The 27,444-nt window shown below is 33.6% G+C and overlaps 4 protein-coding genes and 1 non-coding gene across 6 annotated transcripts; 3 read left to right on the plus strand and 2 right to left on the minus strand.

Annotated features, from left to right (window-relative positions):
- Positions 1 to 138: 138 nt before the first annotated feature.
- Positions 139 to 8,533, plus strand: LOC129870139 (zinc finger CCCH domain-containing protein 64). 2 transcript variants are annotated; one of them, XR_008762043.1, is made up of 11 exons: positions 139 to 270; positions 1,366 to 1,639; positions 3,210 to 3,337; positions 3,433 to 3,551; positions 4,377 to 4,494; positions 4,933 to 5,369; positions 5,499 to 5,784; positions 6,633 to 6,726; positions 7,577 to 7,707; positions 7,999 to 8,195; positions 8,319 to 8,533. XR_008762043.1 is itself a non-coding variant. In XM_055944757.1 (10 exons), the coding sequence occupies exons 1-10, from the start codon at positions 196 to 198 to the stop codon at positions 8,125 to 8,127; spliced, it is 1,791 nt and encodes a 596-aa protein (XP_055800732.1). In that variant the 5' UTR covers positions 139 to 195; the 3' UTR covers positions 8,128 to 8,533. The 2 variants fall into 2 exon arrangements, 1 of the variants encoding a protein (XP_055800732.1); XM_055944757.1 differs by having other exon boundaries at positions 7,999 to 8,533.
- An 839-nt stretch (positions 8,534 to 9,372) lies between these two features.
- Positions 9,373 to 11,232, plus strand: LOC129870141 (uncharacterized). The gene is made up of 4 exons (XM_055944759.1): positions 9,373 to 9,479; positions 9,601 to 9,707; positions 10,808 to 10,886; positions 10,962 to 11,232. Exons 1-4 carry the CDS (start codon positions 9,477 to 9,479, stop codon positions 11,007 to 11,009), a joined length of 237 nt encoding a protein of 78 aa, XP_055800734.1. The 5' UTR covers positions 9,373 to 9,476; the 3' UTR covers positions 11,010 to 11,232.
- Positions 11,233 to 12,083: 851 nt separating this feature from the next.
- LOC129870140 (probable polyamine oxidase 5) lies at positions 12,084 to 14,148 on the minus strand. The gene has a single exon (XM_055944758.1). The coding sequence runs from the start codon at positions 14,143 to 14,145 to the stop codon at positions 12,331 to 12,333; it is 1,815 nt and encodes a 604-aa protein (XP_055800733.1). The 5' UTR covers positions 14,146 to 14,148; the 3' UTR covers positions 12,084 to 12,330.
- A 1,706-nt stretch (positions 14,149 to 15,854) lies between these two features.
- On the minus strand, positions 15,855 to 24,606 carry LOC129870093 (beta-galactosidase). Its single transcript, XM_055944684.1, has 19 exons — positions 24,285 to 24,606; positions 23,119 to 23,214; positions 22,883 to 22,995; positions 22,479 to 22,545; positions 21,839 to 21,931; positions 20,915 to 21,058; positions 20,160 to 20,248; positions 19,932 to 20,037; positions 19,762 to 19,849; positions 19,518 to 19,636; positions 19,147 to 19,311; positions 18,691 to 18,866; positions 18,481 to 18,590; positions 18,030 to 18,139; positions 17,816 to 17,926; positions 17,292 to 17,402; positions 16,960 to 17,165; positions 16,500 to 16,621; positions 15,855 to 16,207 (listed from the first exon to the last, which is right to left on the minus strand). The coding sequence occupies exons 1-18, from the start codon at positions 24,453 to 24,455 to the stop codon at positions 16,513 to 16,515; spliced, it is 2,184 nt and encodes a 727-aa protein (XP_055800659.1). The 5' UTR covers positions 24,456 to 24,606; the 3' UTR covers positions 15,855 to 16,207; positions 16,500 to 16,512.
- LOC129871842 (U6 spliceosomal RNA) lies at positions 20,761 to 20,864 on the plus strand. The gene has a single exon (XR_008762315.1). It is a non-coding gene; the product is annotated as a U6 spliceosomal RNA (small nuclear RNA).
- Positions 24,607 to 27,444: the final 2,838 nt, after the last annotated feature.

The following is a 27,444-nucleotide window of genomic DNA, read 5'->3' on the forward strand; positions in this document are numbered from 1 at the left end:
AATACATAATCTCAAAAAAATAATCAATATAACTAATACCTACTGATACGAGCATTACGAAGAAAATAAGTGGTTATAACACTAAAATGTTTACATATTGGGCCTGAAAAACCACTGGAGGATTTGGCCCAATAACCGGATTCTCTCATTTGTTTTCTCTTCTTTCTCCCTTCGAGCTCTCACAAGCTCTCAGTTATGGCTCCTCTAAAAATTCTCCTCTGTGGTGATGTACTCGGCCGTCTCAATCAGCTATTCAAGCGCGTTTCTGCGGTTTGTCTTCTCTACTATCATCTATTTTTTACTCAAATTATACATATATATTATGTATGTATACATAAACTAGATACAGAGGTGGATGGAGAATAGTGGTATCGAGTTCATTTGAATCCAATACTTTTGATCTGGAGCATAAATTTATGTGTAAAATAGAAAAATATTGCGGCAAATAGAACTCATAACATTGAAAATACAATGGGTTTAATGCTAAGAACCTTTTAAGAGTAGCCATAAAGTTTAAATTTTGGATCTGTCTTTAGATAGATATACTCATTCATAGTTTACTGACTTTAGATTTTGGATTTGCTATTGTGTTTGAATATTAAGTACTTAGTTTAGAGCTGAGATATGATGCAATTTCAGCTTATCATGACCCTAGATAGGAGGTTGTGGAGAGAAAAAAAAAGAGGTTGTGGAGTACATATATTAGACTAGAAGGTTAGTAGGTAGTAGTATGTTGTCTCACTATCCATCCATCCTAATAGTCGTATTTTCTTGCTCTTTGATAGATAGGAGGTCGTGCAACAACAACAACATATTCAGTGAAATCCAACTAAATGGGGTCTGAGGAGGTAGAGTGTACGCAGACCTTTTCACTACCTCGAGGAGGTAGAGAGGTTGTTTTCGAAAATAGATAGGAGGTCGTGGAGGATACAAATTAGGCTAGAAGGTTCGTAGATAGTATTGTGTTGTCTCGCTATCCGTTCATCTTAGTAGTCGTAGTTTCTTTCCCTTCGATAGATACGAGGTCATGGAGGACACAAATTAGGCTAGAAGGTTAGGAGATAGTAGTGTGTTGTCTCGCTATCCGTCCATCCTAGTAGTCGTAGTTTCTTGCCCTTTGATTTCTGATGTTTTTTTTTTTTTTTTTGTATTTTGATTATTGTATTATTTTTTTGTAGTAACTGCTCAATATGTGTTGTTATGCTTTCACTTTCGTTACTTCTTTTGGACCATTTTGGACTGTTTTTTTCTCTACTTCTGAGGTAGGAATAAGGTCTGCATACACTCTACCCTCCCCAGACACCACTTTGTGAGACTACGCTAGGTATGTTGTTGTAGTTTATAGCTGAACTTGAACTCTTTCAGGTGAACAAGGCAGCTGGTCCATTCGATGCTCTTCTTTGCGTAGGTCAATTTTTTCCGGATTCGATTGAGGGGCTTGAGGAATTCAATGGCTACATTGAGGGGTGTTCCAAGATTTCGATTCCGACCTATTTCATTGGCGATTATGGTGCAGGGTCCCCGAAAATATTGTCAGAAGCATTGAAGGACCCGAGCAACAAAGGGTTTAAGATGGAGGGTTTTAGAGTCTGTGACAATTTGTATTGGTTGAAAGGAAGTGGGAAGTTTAGCCTTCATGGTAAGACTTTAATCAGCACCTCATTTATCATTTTATTCCAATTTACTTAAAGACTGTTTAGTGTAAGGACTGAACAGGCAGCTTAGAAGTGGATGTGTCTGCATCCACTTTTTTGTTTTTGTTTGATAATTTTAGTGTCAGGGCCAGCTTGAGCTCTCTCGCTGGAAAAATGCTTACCATTTTTGCCTCAACTAGAATTTGAACCTTGAACCTGAAACCTGACAGTTCAGCCTACTTTGTTAACCACTAGGCCACACCCTGGGGTGTTGTCTGCATCTACTCTACTAGGGGAGGTGTGTGTATGTATATTATATATTTTTGTATAGTTGTAAATGTCTATTGGCTGAACAAGCCAGATTGTGCACACCTCTACAATTTCACCAGGTACCTGCGCCCGCCCACTAACGCAATATCACATAGCTTTATCCAAGGCTTAGACAGGTGGAATGAAATCACCTTGCTTTTGTTTCTTCCGGGACATGAACCCTGGTCTCCATATGGTCTGTTCCGGCTTCAATTACATTTAAGCCTCACCTATACATTCTTAAAAGATGTATGTTATACAAAGTTTGCATTTATTGCAACAAAAGAATTGTGGCTTGTACACTCACCCACAATTCTTAATCCGCCTTTGTGAATCAGAGGAGCATTTGGGTAATAGTTAAATTTTGTTACTATTGATCTGTTGGGCAAAGCAGATGGTGGGTGCACCTTTTACCAAATGACTTTTGTTTAATGCAGCTTATCATTTCCTTGTTCAAACTTGTACTGTTTGGTCTATCAGTTTACACATGTTGCAAGAATGAAATCTTGGCACATATATTGAAAGCTGTTAAGTCTTTAACACTATCGGCTAATTTTTCTGTAGTAGTTGGTAAAGAAAGGGTTGTATTGTCTCCTACCTCTCTGTGGTATTGAAAAAAAGCCTATGCCATTGGCGTCAGAAGCCTAATGGACTTTATGTTGCAAAATTGTTAACCCAATGTTGTATTGAATTAAAGATAGTGGACAGTTGCACCATTGCCAAGCTATGCATTGTGAGATGCCGATGTCTAAGATTTGAAAATTGGAACTTTTTATGAGAGTATCTAAGCACCATGCAATTTTACATATCCAAAAAAAAAGATTGTGTTGTGAGCACATCCAAACATCACACAATTTATCTTAATTTCAAGAAGCTGTGTACCTTTTTTGCTTTATTGGCTAGCTTTTTTCCTCATTTAACTCGGGATTGAGGCGCAGTTGGTTGACCAATTGATATTATTGGTTACTATTTTCTTATTCAATGTTATTTTGTAATAACTGCATCCAGTCCACGATAACCCCAGGGTTTTTCCTGATTTTTGAAGGTTCATCCTATTGATAGGTTAATTTGCTTTGTGAGAATAGAATCTCACTAAACAGGGGGTGTCTAAGCTCATATCTCTGGAATAATGAGACTGAACAAAATTAGGGTTTCATAATATGTCTCCGTATAGAATTACAGTTTTCTTATTGGAGGTGCATGACTCATGAATGATTTGAGACTTTTTGTTGGATATGATAGCTGATATACTGTACTCATGTTTAGGGTTATCTGTGGTATACTTATCTGGTAGGCGATCTCCAAGTGGAACTCAATTTGGAACATACAGTCAAGACGATGTTGATGCTTTGAGGGCTTTAGCGGAGGATCCAGGAACAGTAGACATCTTTCTTACATATCCTTTGGTTTTATATTGATTTCCCTCATTTTCTTCACCCCCTATTGCAAGTACTCTATACAATCTCTTTGAATTCCTTAATCAAAAAACACTAATGAGTGGCCCAGTGGAGCAACAAATAGAACGACGTCAAAAGTTCCTGCAGAAATTTCCGATTCATCTGGAAGTGATCCCACAGTGTCAGAATTAGTAACTGAGATTAAGCCTCGGTGAGTGATCATATTTTTCAAAGTGCAGTTCACTTATTGAGTTGGTGTCATGGTCTACCAAGTCCTTTGCTCTTGAGCTTCATTTTGAACATTTCTTGTCGTCCTTTGGAGAAGAAAATTTGAACTCCTCAAAATCTGGAGCCATATGTGGAATTTTTCATTTTAATTTTGTACTACAAAATATATTGTTTGTATATCTATATGCTTCTACTCACTCTCTTTATATTCAGCCTATTTTTCTTATCCATTAATAGTGCAAGCTTCATCACACCTAGGTTGAATATAAAGAGAGTGAGTAGAAGCATATAGATATACAAACATTCTGGATATGTTTTTTTTTTCAAGTTCAAAAAAATCACACCTAGGTTGGACTGCCATTTCATAGTTAATTTGAGCTGGTATGTGTCACTGATCTTCTTATCTCGTGGTTGAACTGGTAATCTTTTCCAAGGGGTTCATTTCGCAGTGGATATGTTTGTCCTTGATATACTTGGGCTTCACCTAAAATAAAATTAAGCAGTGGGAATTTGCATTTGGCAGTCAGCTTGCTGGATGTCAATCTGAAAAATTAAGTAAAAATTTCAAAAAATATATTCTTGGCTTTCGGAGAATCCACAATGTTCTGTTCATGTGAAGGAAGTATCTGTTCAAATGGCTATTTTGTAATCCTGCTATTTTTAAAGAAATGCTATTGAAGTCAGACATTTTCTGTTGCTTTCTAGTTCTTTTTTCATTTTAACGAACCAGAACTTTCAATTTGTACTTTGTTACCCAATATATCCCTAGATGTGAATGTTTCCCCATCTGAAATTGTTTTACTGGTAGGTATCATGTTGCAGGAACTATGGGTATATACTTTGATCGTGAGCCGTATGCTAATGCTGATGCTCTACACGCAACTCGCTTTTTGGGCTTAGCTCCTGTTGGAAACAAAGATAAACAGGTACCACCACCGACATTTGATTTAAATTTCCTGCAAGCATTTGTAAAACATATCCAGAATGTTTAATCAAACATTATTTACTTTCTCTAATTTCGGTGGCTGTCACCCTTTAACACACACTCCGTCTTCAATCCCTCACACCACCACCACAAAAAATTATGCCACATAGTTATGGTTGAACTTCAAACTTGTTGATAATGATTATATATTCTCAAAATGCCATAGAAACTCTTAAAATCTGTTCATTTTTCTGATGAAATTCTGATCGAGTTTTTAATTTTTGAAACGCCATTATAAGATATGAGGTGAATTCTGAAAAATGCAGGACTTATCTTCTTAGCAAAGTCTGCATCCATTCCTTTGTCTTTTAAGACAACTTCTCTCCATGTTACCTTTGTATCACTTTGAATCCTCATTTTATGCATGAATTCTCCACAGAAATTTATTCATGCAATATCTCCCACTCCAGCATCAACAATGTCGAAAACTGAGCTTAGCGCAAAGCCACAAAACACTACTTTATGTCCATATACGAATCTTGACAAAACAGCCCCACCCAACGGAGCAACAAAGAGGCCCGATGATAGTACTTCTGAGTCACAGCATTGGAGATATGACGTGTCGCAGAAAAGGCAGAAACAGGGAGATGGTGGTGGTGACAGACTCTGCTTTAAATTTGTCTCTTCTGGCTCTTGTCCAAGAGGAAACAAGTGCCAATTTAGGCATGATGAAGAAGCTTCAGAACAATACTCAAGAGGTGTGTGTTTTGACTTCCTCAACAAGGGAAAATGTGAAAAAGGTCCTGATTGCAACTTCAAGCACAGTTTGCAGGAAGAAGGTGACAGATCAGCATCTGGGGCAGCAAGCTCTAACAGGTTAATATTTATCGAACAACATGATTTTCCTTGATATCTTTGCAGTGTCAATGTTTACTGGGTTGTGAGCCTTCATTAGTGCTCCCTTGCTTTTGTAGGAAGCTTTGTGGTAACTTTAACTGTTTTCAGGTCAAGAGAATGCTGGTTTTGTTTGTCAAGCCCGAACGTTGAGTCACATCTCATTACTAGTGTTGGAGAATATTACTACTGTGCACTTGCTAAAGGACCCTTATTACCAGATCATGTGCTGATTATGCCCATTGAACACACACCCAATACGTTATCTCTGCCACTGGAATGTGAAAAGGAATTGGAACAACTTCAAAGCAGCCTCAAAGCTTACTTCAAAAAGCAAGGGAAGGAAGTAGTTTTCTTTGAGTGGGTATTCAAACGAGGAAGTCATGCCAATCTTCAGGTATGGAAAAATTTGCATTCATATATTGCAATGGATGTATACCTGTACTGCATATTGTTAAAAAAAAAGGAAGAAAAAGAAGATGTCTATACCACCATTCTGTCCTTAAAAGTTGGTTTTTATAAGCATACCTTACTTTACATATTTTGCCTTTTATTTTAGCTGTGGTAGCAATCTCCTTTATAAGATATGATGGCAGTTTACCTATGTTGCAGCATATTTTACTTACAGAAAAAGGTGTTATGTAGCAGCTCATACATGTATTGTTATATTTGTGATCTCCGGCCCTAGGAACTCTGAATAAGCACAAAAACGGATTGATTAGAAACCTTCCATAGAGTCCCATTACATGATTGTTTTTCCTCAGTATTCTGTTCTTCGTGAAAGAGTTTGTCTGTGTTCATCACTCACAGGTGAGGCATACCCCATGAAGCACAAACATTTGGCTAACAGGAATTAGTATTAAATTCTTATTCGGGGAAAAAAAAGAACGTTCAGTTTGTGGAAACTTTTAAAACTTGAGTACGGTTTACCTAAACTGTGGTTGAGAAGAAAGACTCAATCAGGGATCAAACATGATTGACGCTCGTCATGTGAAGCTTACAATGAAGACACCAATAGGCAGAGCTTTAGTTGCACCTTTTAGAAGTATGCATTTAATTGTACATATTGGGGCAAATTGCAGCTGCCTCGCCTTAATAGATCAATCTTTTTTTTTTAACATTAAATCTTTAATTGTTAATCTCATGTCACAATTCTTTAGCCCATTACTTTTTCTTCTTTATTATTACTTTTTTTTAATTATTACTTACCATTACCTTAACCTCCGTTCGTTGTGTCTATTGTAGGTTGTTCCTATTCCCTCGTCCAGGGCAACTGTGGTTCTAGATATTTTCAACATGGCTGCTGAAAAATTGGGATTCAAGTTTAATATGGTTAAAGGTATGGTTACTTTATTGTACAAAGCCTCATTCCCTAACCAGATAATAGAAAGAAAAATGGTAAAGGTAGAGAAAATAGAGTGGAAAAAACAGCTCAACTGTTATTCATGCCTCAGCTTTATCTACTTGTCATTGTCCTTTAATTTCCTGGAAATGTATACAGACCGAAATGAGTAGTATCTTTGAATGGCCTTACGAGCATGGCACCTGCATCAAGTGTATCCTAGGAAGGTTATTATCTCCACCACTGTCTTTGCGAGAAGATCTTCTGCCTCACCTTAAGGTCCTTTCTGCTGGACTATTATCTTGCTTGCTGTTCATAAGAGTTCGATCTCAGATGAGTCAGCTAAGCTATGCAAGTTTCTTCAGCACTAAAGGCAATTTATCCATGAGTCTATGACTATAGGACTGGATATCATTTGCTTGAGAAGCTAGGGGGTGCTGCTTTTTTTATTTAGTGAAGCTAGGGAGTGCCAAAATAGATATGAAGAATTTCTTTTGATAATTTACCCTAATTTACGTATGTCCAGCACCTTTAGGTGCATAGGTTACTCCTTCATTATATAAACCTATTTTGCAAGTTCTACTCAACCTGTAACTCTAACCATTGTTATTCAAGGTAGCATTGCAGATGCTAATTCTAAACTTCTGTTTTTTTCTCATTAAAACCTTTTCTCATTTGTCTCTGCTAATTGGACATGTGGGTTAGCGTGGTTGTGGAGAAAACCTCATGGATTTGAATATACTCCTCTGGTGCTTTCGTTGTTTTGCATTTTTAAGTAGCCTAGTTTGTCTTGCGTGAGAACAATTCAGTCTAGAGATGACATGTTGGTGCTTTCTTTTTACCGCAGAAGGAAGACAAGCGTTGCGGACACAGTTTGACAGAAGTTGCAGCTTATTTTATGTTGAAGTTCCTGGAGGTGATATTTTGTCACATGTTATTGAGGAGAATGAAAAATTCCCAGCTCAATTTGGTCGCGAGGTAAGATGTTCTCTGACAAGGGAGGGATAGATAGCCTAGTGTAGAAGAGGGGGGCTCCACCTTCAGCTATGACGTTTGGATTTTGAGTCGCCAAGATAGCGAAGGGGATCTAAGCCACTAGTGGGATAGGGTGGGGGGGAGTGTCCACCTTTGTCTAGTAATGTATCATTTAGCTAAAACAAATCCGACAGTTGATAGACACTTAGTTTGCATCATTTTTATGTTAAATATGTCTTAACCGCTATAATTTCACTTTAGTAACAGATATAATGTTGCATGAATGTCCCACAGGTTTTAGCAGGCTTGTTGAATATAGCCGATAGAGCTGATTGGCGAAATTGTAAGCTTGGTAAAGAAGAAGAAACTAAAATGGTTGAGAGATTCAAGAATCGATTTCAAGAATACGATCCAAATCAATAGGATAGCCGAGAAAGATAGAAAGCTCTTTCACTTGTGTTCTTTTTCTCCAACTTTAACATTTCTTTAAGGTTCTCTTTGCTCCTGGCTTCAATCTAACTGCAAGTATCTTCAAATTCTTTACGTGCACATGTTTGTGTTATGCTTGAACAGTCACTATATGATTATCTGAAAACATTGTTGTCGTGTGACAGGACGCTGTTGTAACCGCCTAACCGGGCAGCAACAACATTAGTGCAATTTTCATGTATTGAGGTAGTTGTTCATGTATGAACTTGTGAGTTTTTTTTAGCTATTTTAGATAAGGTGATTAATACACAATTGTAACTTCTTTTTTGCTGAAGCAATTGTAACTTTATTGTCCAGTGAATTGTTTGTCTTTGTTAAAAATATTTGGATCCTTTATGAATTGCAACTGTTAGTTTATTTCTTGTTTGTACTTTATAGATGTTTATTTTAAAAAATTACTTTTTCCCCTTCTATCAAACACCCAAAAAAAAAAATGTCAATCCAAATGCACATGGACTCTAGATTTTGAGCATTAAAGGTTGGGATCTTTACCCAAATAGTTGGTTGGGTTCATACATTATATAAAATTTGACTTGTCAAAGATCAAACTGAGCTTGACGATTGAATCAAATTTATTAAGTTTTAAATATATTACATTCCGAACTTAAAAGAGTAATTTTACTAAGGCTGGAGCTACCAATGTACATTCACATTCCTATAAATATCTTCAAAAACTCATTTTTTTCAAGCTTGCAAAAATAGTGGTTTATCAACTTCTCAATAATATATACTCTCTTGGTATAAATTTATTTTTTATATTCGAAATTCAAGAATGACTTTTTCATACTGCAACAATAATGTTTATAAGTTTTTCCTATAATAACTATTTGACTTAATTTACTTTTCGAATATTTGACTTAGAAAGAGGGAGGCGGAGCAACAATTTTGCATGGGAAGTTTACCTAAGGCTTACAAAATGATTTAAAAACATGTAATCATCTAATCTGACTCATTAAACACTGATTTTTATAAATGAATATATTATTATATCAAAACGAATAATATGAATGTCCATATTATCATTATTTTGTTCTTTTTTTTTTTACTTTGGCTTTTAACTTGTGGTTATCTTAATATGGATAATCGAATATTTTACTTTATTTAACTTGTTTTTGACCCGTCCACTTTTAATCCGACCCAATCTGACCCGACCCGACCCGACCCAACGTTTGTCACTCTTTTCTTGCTTGACTACTTAAAAGACAGATTCACAGCCGTAGTAGAGGCTTTCAACAGTTGAGTCTCCGCGAGATTATCTGATTTCTCTCAAATTTATTGAAGAAATGGTATACAATTTCTTCTTCCTTGTTTCAATTTTGTTGTTTTTGTTAGAATTTCAGAGAATTTTTTGGAAAAATTTGATGTGATTTTGTTGTATTTTTTTTTTTGTGAATTTTCTTGTGAAAGGCTCAATCAGCAAAACCGATCTCGAGTCCAGTACCTGTTGCGTGGTACCCAACCCTAGCAGTGTTTATGCTTGCAATTGGTCTTGTTGTAACTGCTTCATTCTTCATGTAAGTTCTCGATCTGATCTTTTTTTTCAAGCTCAGAAAATGTTGGGTTTTTTTGTTTATTTTTTGCAATTGTTTATGCATTAAATAGATAGGTTGTTTATCAATGTTGGAATGAAATTGGCCTGAATAGAGTGATTTGGGGGTTTAGTTTAGTGGATCTAACTAGTTTGAGATTAAGGGTGTGTTTGGTAGAGGATAGGGGTTGTTCGGATGGTAAAAACCCTTCAGTTTCAATCCTAAGGTTGCGGGTTCGAGTCATTGAGGTAGCAAAAAAGGGTTGGAGCTCCTTTTGGTATGGATTTCTAACTTTCCCATGTTTGGTTGGTTAAAAACGTTTTGGAAAATATTTTGTCTAAGTTTCTTAACAATGAGGAAAATGACTTTCCTAATAGAAGTAGTTCAAGTTCATTGTCTCCTCCTCCCACTGTCATAGTTTTTTTTTTTTTTTTGCTAGATTACATACATTGCTCTTGGGATAATATAATTTTGTTTACGTACTATTCATTAAAAGATAAGTTAGAAACTCACTTGTTTTTCATGGGATTTGTATAGACTATTTATGACTTTTCTGTCATTCTTGGTTTTGACCCTTTATATCCATGCTTACGCTATTAAAATGTTGAGAGTTTGGGCTTTCAGGTTTAATCAGTTTATGTGAGATTTCAAATTCATGTCATTTATTATTTACCATTCAATCACTTAACCCTTTGACCTTTGGGAAAAAGTGGTAAGAGAAATCTTTTTTCTATTACCTTAGAACAAACTAGCAAGGTTAGTTTTGATATTTGAGACATCACTTTCATGAAATATCTGTTTGTGACATACTTCTGGAAGAGTACATAATCTACATATGCATGGATATCCAACTTTACTGAGATATAATTCTCTGAAACTCTTTACTGCGATATAATTCATGAATCATGGAAACTCCCCAAAATCCTTAAATTATAATACTTCAACGAATAAAAAATATTCTCTGATAACTCATCAGACTATAACTTTACAATGTTAACGATTAATAGTCAGCATGACTGTTTTTCCGGGTTCTACAAGTGTTGTTGTCTTTTCTTCTTCTAACAAAACCAATGAATGTGTGACAGCTATGAAGCTACTTCTCCAAGGAAATATCGCAGTCTTGCAAAGGAGCTTGTAACTGGAACAGTGGCGTCTGTTTTCTTGGTATGTACAGTACAATGATTTGATCTCTCGTTTTCGCTAGTTGCTTGTGCTGACTCCTCACCGCACCTCATGCAGGGTTTTGGATCTTTGTTTTTGCTACTTGCTTCTGGCGTATATGTTTGATCCATCCACATGGATAGAGATGAAGTTTTTTACTGCTGTTTCTACATGAACAGTTTTGAGTACTACAGTTGATTTTATTTGACTTATGGTTGAAGACAGTATCTATAGAACTGATTATTGTTACCTAGTGCAGTCTGAGAATTTATAACTGAATGGCAAGCATTGGTGGAGAACTAGTTGAAAAATTTCTGAGGTACAAGAAAATACTTCTTATGATAGTTTATATTAGTGTGCCATCATTCATCAATTACTTTATAGAACAAAAGTGAGTAATCCTTTGTTATGTTTTTTCTTGAGCCGAGGATCTATTGGAAATAACCTCTCTACCTCTCAAGGTAGGGGTAAGGATCCCTTTGCTTGGGTTTACATAGCAATTAAACAAGTAAACCTATACAGTCAAAGCCTGACTAAAATGAAGTTGTTTGTCTGGATATTTTCTTGGTTGCTATAGAGAAATGTTGTTATAGAGAACATAGAATATAACATAACAAGTAAAATCAATTCCAAAATACAGTTAAATCTGTTATAATGAGGTGTTATAGAGATGTCTGGCCATAGATATACTTTGTCAGCATAAAGAAATAAAATGATGCTACATTTCTACTACATGCTGCAAATCTTACAAATAATAGACATATTTTAGAACTTTAAATAAGTGACTGTTGAGTATCATTGTATTCTTTTGTACCTTAATTTTGTGACAAAGGGGACAAAAAAAAAGCATAAAAGGAAAAAAATAAAAAAAAATCATAAAAAATGATATTCCTGTGGAGAGTCATTTGTAGATAAGAAGAAAATAAAGGAAAGTAAAAGGAAATTTTAAAAAGTGGAAAAAAAATTGAAATGAAACTTGTGTGATTATACTGGATATGTTGTTGTATAGGTGTAATACATTCTCTTTGGCATCAAGTGTTGAAGGGGGTGAATTATGATATGTTACGATAGAATAGGGGAGTAATAGGATCTTGCATAGTTAAAGATTGTAATAAGTGGAAATGGGCTATTTGGGAATTTTTTTTAATGTATTTTCCCAAATATATACTTTTAAAAAACTTTCAACTATATCCTCATTTTCATTTGTCAATAAAGTTAAGGAGAGTAAAAGCAAGAACCATCAAAACATACAAAGGAAAGGAAAAGTGTTTACTCCTCATCACCAACAAATTGAAAACAATACAAAATGAAAAGCTTCTTTAACTCCCTTTACTTTCTCTAATTCCCATCATACACAGAAAGTATAACAAACAACACAATTCCAAATGAACATCAAAAACAATAACAAGACGGACAAACAAACAAACAATGAAAAACAATCTCTTTTTCAGACATCAACACATTGAAAATGCTCAAGAAGCCTATTGGCTTCTCTAAGACCAGTAAGATAAGCACCATGAGTTGTTGAATAGTGATGTCTTCTTGTTGCTTCACCTGCAAATAAAACTTGAAGTTGAGGACAATTCTTCGAATTTTCACCATCACTGCTCTCTTTTGGTAATGGTTCCGCCATAGCATCTAAATCATCCCCGCTTGATCCAACAGCTATATAAGTGTATGATCCCAAGAACAATGGATCAGTACCCCATTTGCACTTTAAAACTTTAGTCAACTTGATGGAACTTTCACTTTCACTTGTGTTCTTGAAATGCTCTGTGTTTGCTAGAAACTGTGACATTGTTGTTGAAACCCCGTCGATGATTTCCTCATCATCAAGAGTTTCAACCTTCAAAGCTTCTTTACCTGCAAACCATGATACAATAACACTTGACTCTGGATAAACTGGATGTATAAGTGTTGTCCTCCTTATCCACAAGGGGATTTTCGGGTTACTCAGTTTCGAGCCTGGCTGATGAAAAACCATCATCATATTAGGGAAATTCATCCCATCGTAGCCAACGTTTTCATCATGAGTTGGGCTAAGTTGCAAGAACACCTTATCAACAACACCAAAACCAAGTCTTGAAATTGCTTCAGTCTTGAAACTTGGAAGTGGAGGACTAAAAAGACTCGAGTCCTCACGAATTCCTTGTTTTAGAACCCCTAATGAGACTGTAACAATGACATGATCAGCATACATAACTGATCCATCACTAAAATGCAACTTCACTGGCTCAGTACCATCACTGTTTTCCAATTGCCATTCAATTTTTGCGACTTTTCGGCCTAATTGGATCAAACCAGGTGGTAAAACAGAAGCCAAAGATTCAATCACAGATGAATACCCTTTAGCTATAGTTATTTCATCTCCAGGAAAATTAGAATACTCACTTTCTCCATTGAAATCCAAAGTACCCAAATCACCAGCTGATGAATAATGCCTATGTATATTCTCAAACATAGCAAAAACACCTTCTTCAAGTGATTTTCTACTCCAATTTTCAAGAACTTCAACATTTTCTTCTTCTTTTTCAGTACCACTAATTTCAAGATTGAAGCTTTCAACTTTTTCTTTATCTTTTTCAATACCACCATGTTCAAGATTGAAACTTTCAATATTTTCTTCATCCTTTTCAGTACCAACATCATCAAGATTGAAGCTTTCTACATTTTTTTGATCTTTTCCAATACCAACATTTTCAAGATTGAAACTTTCAACATTTTCTTGATCTTTTCTTAAACCCCAGTAAAATTCAAGTCCTTTTCTAAGATAAGAACCAATACTAAGATTATCAATGTCACCATTTTTTTCAAGATTGAAGCTTTCAAGAATTTTTCTACCAACCCCACCTTCAAAATCCCCTTCACCTGATGAAAATTTTAACAGATTATTGAAAAAAATTGCTATAGGATTAACAAAAGATGAATTTACCTCATGCCCATCTTCTGTTATAGTCACTTTTTTATCCATTACTTTACCTCCCATTCTGTCCCATGGCTTATCAGTTTCAAATGCATTGATTTCTTGAGCTATTTTGTATATTGGATTTCCTTCAATTCCATGAATCCAAGTTGCACCCATTTCAATTCTATCACCACAGAATTCAGTAGTGAAAATTCTTCCACCAATTCTGTTTCCACCTTCTACAACACAAAGCTCAAATAGTTCATTTGAGTTTTGTGTTGTATAAAGCTTTTTAGCTGCTGCGAGACCAGCAATTCCTGCCCCAATTATTACAATTTTGGGCTTTTGAGAGACCATTTTAGAGGCAAATAATGAAAATGTTGTGAAAACAAAAAAAATTGTTTTGTGAGTATGTAACAAAAAGCAAAAATATATATAGGAGTGCTATCATATTACTTTTTTGACATAATTTATACTTTTAGTCCGTCGATTATTGGTAAATTCTTGATTCTTATAGAGGTAATTAAGCTGAACAACTGATAATTTTAGTAAAATTTTGAATATTCACGTGTAAATGGATCAAAAGTGCATATAAATCTCTAATTTTGGTTTTAAAAAAATTAATTATACATCTTTGGTAAAATAATAATTGAAATATCTCCAAGATAAATTAATATCTTTTTTTTAATTTCTAATTAAGTAATAATTTATTTTACATCTTTGGTAAGAAAATGATTAGGATTCTGTCTTCATAGCAATATAATTTCTTTCTTTTTTTGGTCAAGATAGTACTAATAGTCTGTTTGGATTAACTTATTTTTAAGCAAAAAAAAATAGGTACAAGCCAATTTATTTATTTTTGATTTATAAGTTGTTTTCAACTTATAAACTGTCTAAAATAAGTTCATCCAAATAAATTCAACTATTTATTGGAGCTTATTTTAAGCACAAAATGACTTTAAGTTGGTCAGTCAAATAATCAAAAAAAAAGTTGGAAATAGTTTATAAATAGCTTATAAGTCAATCCAAACGGCTCTCATGCCAGCATGGCAAGTATTATTTTTTGTAATGAATGTTCTTTTCAGAGTCAAATACATAATAAATTCTTTTATATTCTATTAGAATTTGAAGTTTGTCCATTCTTCATTTGTTAGTTACCCTTCAATCCCAAAATCACGTTTTAAATCCTAAAAGCAAAACATTTGAATTTAAAAAATAAAATTGAATGGCCCTTTTTAATAAGAATAATCGACATTTACAATAATAATAATCATTACATCTCTTCTTTTTTTTCTCATTTGGTAAGCATTTTAACCTGAAGCATATAAACTTTTACTATTGTTAAAAAATTTAATGAGGTGAGAATGCATGTATGTCAATTAATCATGATTAAGTGTTAAAAATTGATGTACAAACATATGTCATGCTTCTATTAACTTGGCGTAAATATGGGGTGCGAGTAAATTTTTACCTTGCTAATCTACTTAAGGACAAGAAATTAAATGTCGATTAAAGCAATTCTTATCCCGTTAAAGCGAGTCACACCCTAGATTCGTTTGTTCCATTTTCGACTGATGCAGACCGATTGTGATTCGATTAGTAAAAACCATAGTGTCCGCTCATCATCCTACTTCGATCAAATATATTATTAGTTGTTTATTTCATTTTTCTTTTATAACAAGCCAACTTGTGCACACCTCAATTAATTTCACAAAATATCTGTTATTTTTCACGAGCACGAGTATAAGATATAAAATGATATTCATGGAGTTGTAATTGCTATACTTGCTTTCAACTTCATATGAAACAAATCTGTAATTGAATTCATAACAATAATGCAAAAACCAAAGGATTCAAGGCTCTAACAGAAATTACAACAAATGTTATAGCTTCTTTCTTTTTTATTTTTTTATTTGGTTTTCAATTTGTTGTCCGATATCTGCTTTGGATCCCGACTAATTCAAATTTGTGCCGAAAAGTCTCACCTTGGAAAGTAAAACGCACCATACTAAAGATAACTCCATGCCCAGGACTCGAATTCGAGACCTCTGATTTCAAAGAAAAACTGAAAAAATGTGGCTTCCTTTATATAACTTGTATTATTATTTCATAATCATGTAATACACAAATTGTAGTAATTGTATATAGTTACATGAAACTTATTTGTATTCTAATAGTATTTGGAAGCTGTACAATTTTCTTCAATCTCATAATCCAATCAGGCAGAATTCTGTATAAACTTCATAAACCAAAGCTTTTTACAGAGAATCAAGAAGATTCTCTGTAAATTTATATACCTTTTAATCAAATATTTCTGTACTTCAAATGATTTATTCAGCTTCAATTTGCAAATATAACCTCCATGGTTAGCTTCTTATATGCATTCCGCGCGATTTCACATATTTACTGAGCAAGCTTACTGCCATAGTAAAAAAATAACAAGAAAAGTATTAAGTAAAACAATAGTAAAAGTTAATATGAAAATATATATATACAGAATGTATGATTTTAGACGCAACGTGAAATACAGAATTTTGAATCAGGACTAGTGTTGTCAAAGGCGAAAAACATTAAAAAGCACCTCCAGAACAATTGAAGTGTGAGCTTTAGTTAAAAAAGGGACGGGCCAACCCTGAGCTTCAGGGCTTAAACGCGCCTTAAATGAGCTTTTGACAATATGACAAATGTAAAGCACAAAGAATTGCACATACCTTTTTGAGCTCTTTATCTTGATCTTCTGACTAAAGAAATTCCTGTTGGATTACCACCCCATTCTTCAAATACTACCAACAGGTTTCCACTTGGTTTCAGCCACGATCGTGGAACATGGTACCTGAAATTAACAGTTTCACGAAGTTTCTCAAAAGAAGTTGAAGTTGAAAAGTACCATATTTCTTCAAACATCATGTGTTTTGTTGATTTGTGTGATCCTATGGAACAACAACAACAATGTACCCATTGTATTTCCACAGGTGAGGTCTACGCAGACCTTACCCCTACCTCATGTGATCTATGGAATATAAGGGATAAAACGTCTTCCTAATATTTAAATGGTTTATAACTTTTTGCTATAAACAAGTAAGGATTGATTTGTCGTGTGAAATTTTCCACGAAAAGTTTATCTAGTCCACAACTCCTGTTAATGTTGTATGAATTATGGAAATTGCATACCATCTCTGAGAAGGTTGTCCGCAGTTAGTCTGACATTTCTTCTCATTGAACGTTCCTGCGTAACTGCATTTGCTACAGTCACCTTGTGCTATGTATCCAGGCCAATGGCGACCTATGCCTTCACCATTTATCCATATCTGCCCTTTTCCCATACTTGCCATGTCTAAAGCTAGTGGCTCATTTCCTCCAGGCGCGTTAAATGTAGCCTGGAAAAAAGGTACTAGTCTATTAACTACGCGCTATAACATGTTATTCAACATCATAAAATCGACAAACACATGTTGATATGTAGTTTTGTTGACCTTATAGACATTATACCAATAGGAATTTACCTTGTACCAAGTCAGGGGCTGCTTTTGAGCCACTAGTGAACCCCGAACCCATTCAACAGAAGAACTCCCACTTAAGGAGTGAAGACTCAACGATTCGCCTTTTAGACCAACCTATGATCAAGAAAATTATATTCAGGTATCAACAACAACATACCCACTGCAATCCCACAGGTGAGAACTAGGGAGGGCAGAGTGTACACAGATCTTATCCTTACCTTGTGAGGTAGAGAGGTTATTTTCAATAGACCCTCAGCTCAAGGAAAAGCATATCAAAGCAGATCGAAAAAGAAATAACTGAAGTGAAGGAATCATGAGAAAATACTATAGATTGTTCAAGTATCAATGATCTATATATCGCACCAACTTGTTACTCTCTCATCCGAGTAGCTCTTTTAAAGGAAAAAGGAAAAAAAAATAGGGGCTAGGAGTAGCGGATCATAAAAGCTTGATTCATCTCCTCTAACAAAATTATACGATGATCAAGCTTTAGGAAGAGAAGAGAAGCAATTAGTTAGTTAGCATACCTTGTAAGACCATCTTTGTTTCGCCAAGTTTCTTGACCCCTCATTGAGACCACTCAACGTGACCGGACCTAGAACTCCTGCATTCCACGTATCATAATGCACGCCAACGTTCTGAAATGTAATTTAAAACCCTAGGTTATATAAATAATCTACAATAATGGTTCAGTTACCACTGCTAGATAAAGGATCGGATAAACAGGAAATAGAATCTAACCGGGAGACCAACGGAAACACTGAGCAGAGAAATCTTGTTAATACCAGCTCTTAATTTTACATTGCCACTGTATGTAAGTTTTGGATTATCCAATGCCCCATAAACAGTTCCTACCACAATTCAAAGACAGAGAAATTAGGAGATAGGAATAGACTTAAAAAGACTACTCCGCCCGTTTCGATTTGTTTGTCTGGTTTTGACTTGGCACGAAGTTTAAGAAAGTAAAGAAAACTTTTGAATCTTGTGGTGTTAAACTAAAGATATATAGAAACTAGAATGTACCGAAATAACCTTAAATCTTGTGGTCTTAAATATGCCATGTGGAAGGTTAAAAGAGGCATTCTTTTTTAAATGGACTAAATAGGAAAGGAAGACAAACAAATGAAACAGAGGAGTAGTTTGTTAGGAAATAACGTGTTGCCACAATCCCAAATGGTGCTTTTTCCGCTACCTGATAGTTTGCCATTGACGAAAACATGCAAGACATGACCAGCCGACATAACAGTAAGATAAGGATCCTTTCCGTTCTTTAGAAATCCTTCATTAGATGCTATATTTACACTGAAAAAAGTAACGAAAAATGTCATTGTGATATTAGATCTGTCTGAGTAAAGACGGAACCAGATATTCGAAAAAAAGTAAGAAAATGAAAGTTACTCACTCTGTCATGTACCACAGATAGTCTGATGAATCTCTTGTTACGTTTTTCTGTTCCCATAGTCCGTTAGCTGAAAGTGTATCGCTGTCATCAGCAGTCGGTGTTTCTTCATTGTACGACTGCCAAGACAATCCACCAACTGCAGGCGTCATCTTTATACTCGAGCTTTGGGAGCTAACCTGTGGCATTACACAGAGGACATTAAAACTTCTGGCACAAATGCTTATACAGTCAAACCTCTCTATAACTGCATCATTACAACATCGTTTATTTCAGTACTTTTTGGCTGCAATAGCGAAATGTTTTTTTAGAAAACACATAATATAACATTAACATGAAAGATCGGTTCCACAAAAAACATGACTACTATACAGAAATGTTGTTATAGAGAATGACGGTTATACAAAGATCTGATTGTATATATTTATTTCAACTTGAAAAAGGATCGACTTTCATTACCCGTGCAGTGTTGTAAACAGCAGTTTTGCAGTCGGGAAGAATGCTGATGGACCAAGGAGGCAGATCGTATGGCCTATTCTGAAAGGTGACTTTAACTGAATATCTAGAGTCATAGTTGGATAAGAATGCAGCACAAGCTCCAGATTTTGATCTATAGACATGAGCCTATGTTTGTCACAAAAATGTAAACAGCGTTAGAACGATTACAACAACAACAACATACCGAATGTAGTCCCACACAGTGAGGTCTGGGAGGGTAGAGCATATGCAGACCTTACCCTTACCGCAGATGTAAAGATGCTGTTTTTGATAGACCCTCGGCTCCAAGAGGAAAAAAAACTGAAACCAACAATTATCTATATCAGACTAACCTCTTGATTACTTCCAAGACTAGTCACCGTGGCATATGATGAAACTAAAGCTGGTTCGGACAGCTTGATAGCTTTATGCAAGTCTCTCAAGTGCCCGAATTTTGGTTCATTCAGCAACCCTTTTACACCATAAAGCAAATCGTCAAGACAAGCATGAACAATTTGTTGGAAAATTTTCCATTATTTTCGTTCTGATCTATGCAGATGTGTAGATATAAGAAGATTTCTAGTTCTTTTTTCATACCATACTCATCGAGAGGAGCATCATAATCATAGCTAGTTGCAATGAAAAGCCCTGAAGATGTCCGGCCAAAATTTGTTCCTCCGTGATACTGAAGCAACCACAGTATCAATACAATAAATAGCTATGTTTAACGAGAAAAATTTGAACACAAAATCAGTGGTCTAACTTACCATGTAGTAATTGAAGAATGAACCATTGTTCTGAACAAACCTTGCAACGGAAAATGCAATGTCTTCAGCTGGCCTTTGAGGAATTGGACCACCAAATTTTGTATACCTAAGCATAGTAGAGTATATAGTTAACGAACACTCAACTAAATAGTGTAGTTGAATTAATAAACCAACTGAGAAGAACATAAACTGTGTTATAGTCATGTAATTTGCATTCTTGGAACTTACCATCCAGTCCAAACTTCTGTCCACATTTTCGGTTTGTATGGTTTATTAGGACGGAACCCTTCGCAGTAAAAGCCATTGCAAGTATCAATCTGTAGCAGAATCAAGAAAATATGAGTTCTGGGGAGAGAATGGAGATGTCCGAAAGAATCTTGAAAACAAGTCACTAAAGTTATCTACTTCAAGAATTGACAAGTTCCTCCTATAACTATCCACAAGAATGTGCGGTCTTGGAGTCAAGATTTTCACTAAGGGGAGTCGAAATGAAAACAATAAGTAAATACACAAAGAAGTCAAGGGGATTCGTCATATAGTATATATACATAACAAAGATTTCTTTTACCTATCTACATAGTGAATTTTCCGACGAAGGAATGTCACTTGAATCACTTTCGCTAGAAATTTATACTGTACATACAACGTCAAAATTATCTTTTTACATCTACATCGAACCCCTTTGGCTTCTTCCTGTGGTTACTTCTTTATTTTTGGAATTTCCTTTGTGAAATCTTGGCTCCGTCACTTATGCCACTATACTTTTTCACACACATTTAAACAACTTATATGGGCTTAAGTAGTGCTTAGAAAATACCCTATGCAGGTAGTTTCCTTTGCAGATATTGATAAAATCGGAACGATACAAAGAAGATTTAACATGATCAATGTGTAAGGATGACACGAACAAATCGAGAAATAGTCCAAAAAAAGGATAGTCAATGAAGTTATTTGAAATTAGGAGGAAACTGGGAATTGCTTACCACTGGATCAGGAGCATCCTCTTGTTTACACATGATCCATGGGACACCAGTTTTCAAACTCACAGCCATTTGAGCTGCCCATTTTGTATAAGCTTTACCAGGAGCACCAATTTCCCATTCTACTGGTCCATACTCATTTTCTATCTGCAGCATTTAATTACCAAAGTTTAATTAAACATAATAACTAACATATTCAGTGTAATCCCACAAGTGATATCTGGAAAGGATGATGTGTACGCAACCTTACCCCTACCTTGTGAAGGTAGAGAGACCGTTTTCAATAATCCCTCAGTTCAAGTGAAGCATAAAGAAAAATAATGAAGATAAGAACCGTAGCAACCACAAATAGTTCGATAAACAAAGCAAAAAAACACCAGGTGATAGTAAAATTGAAGAATGCGATAGTAGGAGAATTACTAACAATACCACTGATAAGAAAAACTAAACAATGCTCGACTACCTTAATCAAGAATTAGGGGACAAAACAACAATTAAGGAGAGAGAAAGGAATAGTAGCAACCACAAATAGTACGATAAATGAAGCAAAGAAATAACATGTAATAGTAAAATAGAATAATACGATAGTAGGTGAATTACTAATAATACTACTGATAAGGAAAACTTAACGATGTTTGACTACCTTAATCAAGAGTTAAGGGACAAAACAACAGCTAAGGGTAGAAAAAAGATCAGTAGCAACTACAAATAATACGATAAATGAAGCAAATAACTAACATGCAATAGTAAAATCGAAGAATGCGATAATAGGAGAATTACTAAATAACACTACTGATAAGGAAACTAAACAACGTTCGACTACCTTAAACAAGAATTAGGGGACAAAACAACAATTAAGAGGGGACAAAAAATTCCAAGTTCATTTCTATAAATAGTGTAAAGACAAGGCATGAGCATAATCCAAACCTGGGCCATTATTATTGGTCCTCCTTGAGTTTCAAACAAATTTTCTGACTTCATCATGTTGACTATTTTCTGAACAAATCCTTGCATAGCCACCTTTCATCATAGTCAACCAGAAAGCATGACAGTTCAGACATAATATTAATAAAAACATATGATTTTCAATTTTTTGTAATTTAAAATTTTAATTGGGATGGTCACACGTTTCAACGAGATATTATAGCAGACAAATGGGACTAGGTAGAACTCTTGACCCCGCCACTCGAAAAACATAAAAATTTCCACGTTTTTAGGTCATAAAAAAAAAAATTAACCCCACACATGAGGAGTCGTTGTGACGTGATATAATTAAGTAAATATACTAATTTAAAATGTATTTTCGTTTTAGATGAAATTACCGCATATTTCAATATGATATCATAACAGACAAGTGATCATAAATCTATTAACAGTTTAAATTTTAGATAGGATCATCAGGCACGAGACATTTCAATATGATATTATAACTTGACTTCTAAAAAACAAAAAGATATTTACACGTTTTTAGCTCATAAAAAAGAACTAAACATACACGTGAAGAGAGACGTTGTGCTCTTTCTAACGACTCAAACTTTTAGACGATTAGAAAGTAAAATAAACAAACCTTAAAAGGCTGATTGTCTGTTCTAAATTCCATGCCAGGCACATATTTTAGCCAAACAGGGAATCCCCTGCACACAAATAAAACATAAAAACAGAGTATAAAACAGGGGAACCTACAAAAAAAATAAAAAAAAATAAAAATAAAGCCCAATCTTTTATACTTCCTCCGTTTTAATTCGTTTGTCCTACTTTCCTTTAAGAGTTTAGAGTCCGTTTTATAAAGAATGTCCTTAATTCTAATTTTCCACATATTTAAGATCACATAATTAAAAAATATTTTAATACATTCTACGTATCTTTAGTTTAAGATTATAAAATTAAAAAGTTTCTTTAATTTCTTAAATTTCGTGCAAATCAGACAAACAAATTAATACGGAGTGAGTAACTTGTTTTGTGTATATTTACCCAAAATTCCATTCAGCACAGATGTAAGGGCCAATACGTAGATTGACATAAAGTCCTGCTCTTTGTACCAATTTGATGAACTTAACAAGATCATATCTCCCTTCAAAATTATACTGAAAATTGAATAAAAAATGAAAAAATATATTATTTTTTTTCTTTTTTTGGATACTAATTGCATAATTATGATTTATATTAAGAAAAAAATATATATGTAAGTAGAGTTAAAAGGCTATTACTTTTCCAGGAGAAGGTTCATGCGCATTCCAGAAAACATAAGTCTCAATAACATCTAAACCTCCATCTTTAGCCTTTTGTATAAGATCAGGCCACATCTAAAATCACCAATAGAAAAAGAAAATAATAATAATTCAGTGTAATCTCACAAGTGGTGTATGTGCATTCTTACCCCTTAAGGTAGAGACGTTATTTACGATAAATACTCTAACTCAACGAATGAAAATAACAACAATTACGACATATACAGTATAATTACACGAGGATGGTACATACGCAGTCTTTAGCCCTTCGTTAAGAAGGTAGAAAAACCATCAGCTCAACTAAAAAACAACAATAATAGTGACATACTTTAATAGTGTAGTCCCACAAGTTTTAGAACGTATAAAAATGTGTAAAAATGAGATTTTTAGAACCAAAAGTCAAAGAAGAACCAAACAAATCCATTTTTCAACAGCATATTCAGCGTAATTCCATGAGTGGAAACATCATTTATGATATATACTCAAGTAAAGAAAATAACAACAATAACCATATAGAGTAGAAAAATTATTTTCGGACCATCGGCCCTCAACAAATAAACAACAATAATAGTGACATAATTAGTAGTGCTGTCCCACAAGTTTTAGAAAATATAAAATGTGTAGAAATGAGATTTTTAGAACCAAAAAACATAAGGGAACAAAAATTACAGAAGAACAAAACACACCCATTTGACAGAAACCATAAAAATGTGTAAAAGTTAAGATTTTTAGAACTAAAATGCATAAGGGAACAAAAATTACAGAAAAACAAGACTGACCCATTTTCAGAATCCATAAATATGTTTATAAAATGAAAAAAAAAAAATAGAACCAAAAAGAAAAAGAGAACAAGAATTACAGAAAAACAAGACTGACCAATTTCCCAGAATCCATAAAAATGTATGAAGAAAACATTTTTAGAACCAAAAATTACAGAAAAAACAAAACAGACCCTTTTGACAGAAGCCATAAAAAGTGTGAAGTTAACATTTTTAGAACCAAAAATGCTTAAAAGAACAAGAATTACAGAAAAACAAAGCATACCCATTTCACAGAATCCATGATAAAGTGTAAAGCAAAGATTTTTAGAACCAAAAAAACAAGAAAATAATGAAAAGATACAAGTTTTTTGGTGTATAATTTACCTGTGGAGTACTTCTTGGATAATGAATTGAACCAGAAATAAGAATCTTTCTTTTCCCATTTATAATTATAGCTCTGTCATCATAAGAAACACTAGCTTTCACTGAAGAAAAAAATTCCAATGAACAGATCACTAATAAAAACAGCAGCATCAACACATTAATCCTTAGCATTTTTTTCCCACATTCAAAAAAAAAAAATCTTTTAGAAAAAAGTGAAGAAAAGAAAAAAAGAATGACACTTTTTTCTTGTCTGTTCTCTATTGATTCTTTTGAGAAATGAAATATTTATACAAATATTTTTCACTGTGTGTGTTTTGCTTGCGTTTTTGGTGTTTTTGGTTATGAGGAGAAGCTGCAACTGCTATATATATATTATAAACAAAAAAGTAGGAGAAGAAATTGCCCAACTCCTTGAATGGGGCCCAAAAATTGACTCAGCACTTAGATTATCCAATTTATGGATTTAATTTATTAATGCTTTATTTTCTTTTTTGAGTAAATTTTGGAAGTAAAATAATGTTCTATTCTTCCTATCATGTTTAGGGTGTAGCTTGGATCATAACACTTATATTGTGTGGACTTGAGGTGTTCATACCCATATGTGCCTACTTAACTTGTTGTAAAATCCTTATTTGGGGTTTATTTGGGGTTAGGTGTCTGTGTTTACCTATGATTGGACGAAGCTGGAAAGTAACCTATGATGTCGAGACATGCAAGACAGATGAAATGAAAGAAAAAAATAGATCTGTAGCTCAATCAGTAAAAAATATATTCAAGATTCACCATTATAGATTGGTCAAATAAGATTATGATGAATTTATCTCAATTCCTCATCAAGTCTGGTTCCTAAATATAAAAATATGATCATGTAATATCAATTCTTTTAGCTATTACTATATGTGTCGTCCCTAGAATGAGATTGAATTTGATAAGATTTCGAGTAAAAAAGATTAATCATGAATATAATAAGCTTACGGTGATTTTAATTATAAATATATTTTATTTATATTAAGAAATTCACTAAACATATATTAAATTCAGAACCAAATTATTAATACATACATGATCATATATCCTAGAATTTAAAACTCTATAAAATTTAAATTTTTACTTTGCTTATGAAATAATGTTGGGTATTTTTCTGGAGCAACTTTGTCTTTGGAAGTAAATACTTCACTTATGACAAGAGGATGCACTTTCTTTCCTTTTTTTGTGGGGGGTGGGGTGTTTAGAATAGCATACTTTGGTTATCTTTGTAAGCAAAAATAAAAATGCTTTTTCTCAATGGAAAACTTTATATAGTTTTTATAGAGGAAAAAGATAAGAATATAATTGTAGTTGTGGTTTTGTTAAGAAAAGAAAATAATTACTATAATTAAGGGGAAGTATTAGATGGAGGGTTACTAAGACAAGAATTATTATGCTTTTTCTTTGTATGGTAATTGAAGAAAGAAAACAAAATTGTTGCAATGTTGGACATACACCAAATTCAATAATAATACAAATAATAATAATTTATTTAGTGTGATTTTATAAATGAGGCACGCAGATCTTTTTTGAAACTGTACTTTGTAATACATGAATTATTCGATTTTTTATGTGGTGACTGAACACTAAATAAGAAATTAAAAAAAAAATAAAGAACGACATTGAAGGATTCAACTTACATATATTCCCTCCTTTCTCTTTTACTATAATTTTGTATATTAAATAATTTTTTTTCTTTACTCATCTATTTTAGGAAATAAAAAGAAAGATATTTAACTTTTTCTATTACCTTATTATTAATTAACTATTGAAGTACTAATAAATAAATTTAAATTTTAAGTTACTCGATCGACACCTCACCTCCATAGGTTATTTATGTAGTTTAATTTCAGTCACATATTCAATATAATGTTAGAACTCATGTATCTTCCAAAATCAAGAATATTCAAGTCTAATCCTTACAATTACTCAACTTTGTGTTTACTTGCGCTTGTAATATTTTCAACAAATTAACTTTTATAGTTTAAAATTAAAATATATATTACATAATGATGATTAAGTAATAAATGAATATGTGAAAAAATATATGTGTTGCGTTCATTAATTTAGTATAAGCATCAAACAAAAATAAATTTTACTTAACAATACATTACTCCAAATATTTCACCATGCCTTTTTTTTTTTTCTTTTTTGTGCTTTCCTTTTAGGTCCATTCTTCATGAAACAAAAAGCAAAAGAAGAACAAACAAGCAAACTTTATGGTCCCTTTTTCTAAATCCTTAAAGAATATAAGACTTACAAGGGAGGAATGTATCATTTTAATTTAGACCAGAAGCCACCACCAGTGGGAGTGTGATGTCTTCTTCCTACCATCATTTATTTTGAGTTCGAGTCTCGAGAAAAAAAATTAATAAGAAAAAACTTTTAATTCTAATTGATTCTACGCGATGAGAGTTTAAGCAGAAAACATTTTTTATCGATTGAACCATGCATAAACTAAACGATCATGACTCATGACCGTGTGAAAAAATTATGTTGGGGGACCACCCCTTCCCCGGCCTAATTATCTTGAACCTTATGAGTCGTTATAAATATAACTATCCAAGAACACAATTGAAATCTTAAGAATAAACAAATTAATATGATGGATTGTCAAACTACGTACAAGTTCTATGACACAAAAACAATTTTTTCTAAAAAATCAATATTGTGGGTGATCAAGAGAGAAGACGTGATTGCATTGATAGTCAACGTGAGACACATCAATTTCTTTAGGGGTAGAGATATAATATTAGATATAAACAGTTTGGACAAACTCATCTTTTACTTATTAATTCTGTAATTATATCAGAAAACTTATTAAATATTTAATTATAAATAGATAATTCAAAAGAGTTAGATATAAAAAGAAAGAAAATATCCAGTTAGAAAGAAAAAAAAGATATAAAAAGAAGACAACTCCAACAAGTAATTAAGCAATGGTCTTTTTGTCAACAGTTTGAGTTGTTATTCATAACAAATCCATCAACAATATCCAGCTTATTAATTTTTGATTGACTATTGTACCTACCATTTTTTTGGCCAAGAAATAAAAGGAAAAAAAACAATGGATTAAAAATAAAACAATAAAATTTCTATTCATTTAAACTTATTCTTGTTCTGATTTTAAAGA

Source organism: Solanum dulcamara, chromosome 10 (assembly GCF_947179165.1).
Source record: "Solanum dulcamara chromosome 10, daSolDulc1.2, whole genome shotgun sequence".
Classification (NCBI taxonomy): domain Eukaryota; kingdom Viridiplantae; phylum Streptophyta; class Magnoliopsida; order Solanales; family Solanaceae; genus Solanum; species Solanum dulcamara.